Source organism: Daktulosphaira vitifoliae, unplaced genomic scaffold (genome assembly GCF_025091365.1).
Source record: "Daktulosphaira vitifoliae isolate Bord-2020 unplaced genomic scaffold, ASM2509136v1 Scaffold_1, whole genome shotgun sequence".
NCBI classification, from domain to species: domain Eukaryota; kingdom Metazoa; phylum Arthropoda; class Insecta; order Hemiptera; family Phylloxeridae; genus Daktulosphaira; species Daktulosphaira vitifoliae.
Genome location: NW_026099572.1, coordinates 68110333 through 68114478, shown reverse-complemented (window position 1 = coordinate 68114478; position 4146 = coordinate 68110333). Strand labels below are relative to the sequence as shown.

Below are 4146 nucleotides of genomic sequence, written 5' to 3'. Positions count from 1 at the left end.
AATAAGACTTGAAGTCAACAATTTAATAATAATTCGACTATAATTTATGCTAAATAAAAACTTAAAAATAGTATTCTCTCGTTTCATCGTTTCATGGACATCATTCGAAATAACTTTTATTCGATTATATACATTTCAAGATCAAGAAATCATTGTTTTTATAATAAACGAGAAATCATTAGAAATAATCACTCGATTATAGAATAATCAATATTATTTTAAAAATCAGAATATCTCGATTATATAATAGATATGATTTCAATAATCGAAATATCTCGATTATTTTCATAATCGAGATATCTCGATTATGCCCATCACTAATTATTGCATAATTATTTATACAATAATTTTTTGTAGATATTAGTTGAAATAATTTAACTGTACCACAAAAATAAATTACTACTAGGTAGTTGACTCTTTCTTTAATATATAATTTTATGACACTATTTGTGAAACAGTAATTTTTTCAATTGAAGAATAGCACCTCGAGTTTAAAAATTGATAGCATAAATGTCCAATAATACCTTTTATCATAAACCCAAAATTAGTGAAACATGACGTCATCGCTATTCTACACATTGATTCATTGTCAGTAAAGGATGTCGAATATATCTTACATTCAGTATTATGAATAACCAATATCAATCATCTTGGTGTAAATGTAAACTACTATTACACTATTGATATTCAGTTGATGGGAAATTTAGAATCTTACTTATTTTAAAAATTGTTTTTTTAGTTTTCTAACTTAGAATACCTATTTAGTAAAAAAACATTTTAACTATTTAAAAATTTATACCTTTTATCATCTGTAATTAGCAGAATTATGGATAGAGATTCAAAAAATTTTGTTCAAAAAATTGCTGTTGATATTGTTTGTCTTGGGTCAGGTAATTTCAATTTATTTACTAAAAATTGTTTAACTATTTTTTAAGATGTTTTTTTTTTAGATGTTGGTAACGTAGGATACTTAAATAATGATTAAATATACCAAATATAATTTAATATTTATAATACCAATTAGCATTAAAATGTATTTTTACTTCGAAATTCTGTTTATAATTCTAACATATATTCAAATTTTTTATAGAAGTGGACTGAAATATGATTAAATATATTAAACTACATATTTTCTTGATATGTAGTTAATTTAATTTATTTGTTTTTAATTTATGTTTAACAGTTTGTGTATAATCTTTGTTGTTAATATTAACTTATGGTTATTGCCTATTTCTACCATCAAATAATTAGTATGAGATTGTTTAATTAGAATAATTGTTCAACTTGTGAAATTAAAAGTTTAACATTCCTATAATTTTTGTTCTTTTAAGCTCCTAATCATCAATAGTTCTATTATCATAATATTTCCTAATGTTGTTTACATAATCATAATTTTAATATTCCTACATGTATGTGTCTAAACTAATTAAAACATCATAATGTAATCATAGTCAATTACAAACATAACATTTATTCTTAAAGTAATGTAAAACAACTTAATTGCAGTGACTCCAAGAGAAAGTGAAATTTCTTAATATGATGTAAACTTTGTAATATTTTTGTTATTTAATAAGATTAACAGCATACAAACATTAAATCTTATTTAAACCATTGGTTATATTTTGCATCAAACAAAACAAATTAAAAGAATATCATTTTTTAATTAATATTAATTATTAATGATAATTAATAGTATTTTTCAAATGTTTATAAAATATTGAAATATTCAAATTGTTTTAAAATAAAAATAAAAAATATCAATAAAATTCCAAAAAAATAGTTTTTTTCATAATATTTATTGTTTTTATTTTTTTCAGTTGGATTTTCTGTTTTAATCTTTTATTTGAGTGGTGAACCATATCAAAGAGGATTCTATTGTAATGATGAATCTATACGCTATCCATTTAGGGAATCAACTGTTCCATCAAGTGTTCTGTATTCAGTTGGATTAGGACTACCTACACTTGTTGTAAATAATATAATCTGATTTTTGTTTTTCCATTTTTTATATTGTTAAGTTTTTTATCATTATATTTTAGATTCTGACAGTAGAATATTTATTACAAAAATCAGAGCAAGCACAATATTCTCTTTTTGGAAAAAATATTCCAAATTGGGTATTTTCAGCTTACAATAACCTTTTGTGGTTTTTGTTTGGTGCAGCCTGTTCTCAATTAACTACTGATGTGGGTAAATATACCATTGGAAGATTGAGACCTCATTTTCTAGATGTTTGTGGTCTTTCTAAAATATGTACAGAACCAGGTAATCAATTTAGATATATTGAAGATATATCATGTGAAAATTCAGATGATCATAGAAAAAAGGATAGTCGATTATCATTTCCATCTGGACATTCTTCATTATCATTTTACTGCATGGTGTATTTAGCTGTAAATACATTTTTAATTAATTAATTTTATTTATTTTACACTTATAATAAATTTTTGTTAGGTTTATTTACAATCTCGAATTAAAATAGCAAAATATGGTATGGCAAAAAGTTTTTTTCAGTTCATTGTTATATTAATGGCAGCATATTGTGCACTTACGCGAGTTAGCAACTACAAACACCATTGGAGTGATGTATTGGCTGGTACCCTTTTAGGATCACTAATAGCAACATTAACTGTAAGCCAGATGATAAGTTGTAATAAAAAATCTATTAAAAAGAAAAAAATTTAAATTCATTAAATCTTTTATATTGATCTTTGTAAATCACTTATAAACGTATTTTTTTTATTAAAATTATTAATTTGTTAAATTTGTATTGTAACATTGTCATATTATTTATTAAAACACGAGTTCATTATTTATATTTTTAATTTAATTTAGGTAAACCATTTATTTACATCTCGTGTAATAATTAAAATAGTTTAAATAAAACCAATAACCTCTTAAAAAAAATTTTTAAGAAGTATAAATAAATAAATAGGACTACTATTTTTACAAGAGTTATCAATTTCAAAAAATAAATTTGTTCTGAAATGAATTTTTAAAATATAATTTAATTTTAAATTTCTTATTATGAATCTCAGTATAAAAATTCTTTCTATACTTAAAAAAAAAATTAGGTCATAAATAATTTAAATAATGAAATATTTAAATTTTAAATCTTTTATGAGTACAAAGTTGACATATACTAAGTCACCAACAAAATCAAATCATGCACATTAAAAAATTATGTTCATGTTCATTAAAAATTTCTCATGATCTACAATGAGTAGTAGAATAAGAATCAGTTATACAATTTTTAGCCAATATAATAACCAATCATTTTCTAGATAGATAACATAGTTTATCAATTTTATTTAACTTATAAACAAATTAATTCAATTTTTTAATTATTATAACAATAATTATATTTAGAAATATTTTGTAGTAATTAGTTTTAATTTAAAATAGAATTAAAAATAAAATATAAAAATTAATTATTTTAAATAATGATATAAACCATAATTTAAGAGCTATCCTTAATAATATCAATTAAAAACTGATCTATCTATTTTATTTTTAGAAATAATATAAATATTACTGTTGAATCATAAATTATTTCTATAACTCTAAAGTTTATAACTGTATAACAATTATATTAATTAGCTAATCTAAAACTTTTAAATAATTTATACTAATGAAAGATCAAAATAATTATAAATTTTTATATAAAAAATAGTTGGTTTGTAGAAAATGTTTAAACATAAATAAATATCATAATTTCTCATTGAATTTAATAAATTATAATTGTCTATTAATTTATATTTAATTGTGTATTTTGTTTTGATAAAGTATTTATAATACACTGATGTTTTAGGCATTTTATGTTTCTGATTTGTTTATATCCAAAACTAAATGTTCTCGAAAACGCAATAATTCATCTGACAATGTGGACACAATAAACCCTTCACAAACTGTTGAATTGAAGGCTATAACATAAGAAAAGCTATTTGGACGCAACATAATATGGTATTATTTTTATTCTATACTAACTTGTTTAAATAAAATATTTTAATAATTTAATTTGAAATAATTTTGATAGTTTAGGATATTATAATTAGTGCAAATTATTAACTATGCTTAAGCATTAAATTTAAAGTAATCATTGCACAAAATTGGTATATATATATATATATATATATATATATATAT

At 21.0% G+C, this 4146-nt stretch overlaps 1 protein-coding gene across 4 annotated transcripts in view; it reads left to right on the top strand.

Annotated features, from left to right (window-relative positions):
* The first annotated feature begins 385 nt into the window (after positions 1-385).
* LOC126893748 (putative phosphatidate phosphatase) overlaps positions 386-4146 on the top strand; it is a 6863-nt gene continuing 3102 nt past the window's right edge. For 3 of the 4 annotated variants that reach the window (XM_050664215.1, XM_050664217.1, XM_050664216.1), the window contains exons 1-5: positions 386-890; positions 1818-1969; positions 2040-2393; positions 2455-2631; positions 3812-3963. In XM_050664215.1, coding sequence (XP_050520172.1) covers positions 827-890; positions 1818-1969; positions 2040-2393; positions 2455-2631; positions 3812-3934 — 870 coding nt within the window. In that variant the 5' untranslated portion in view covers positions 386-826 and the 3' untranslated portion in view covers positions 3935-3963. Of the gene's footprint in view, positions 891-1817; positions 1970-2039; positions 2394-2454; positions 2632-3811; positions 4018-4146 lie in introns of those variants that run through there. The other variant, XM_050664213.1, reaches the window with a different exon arrangement.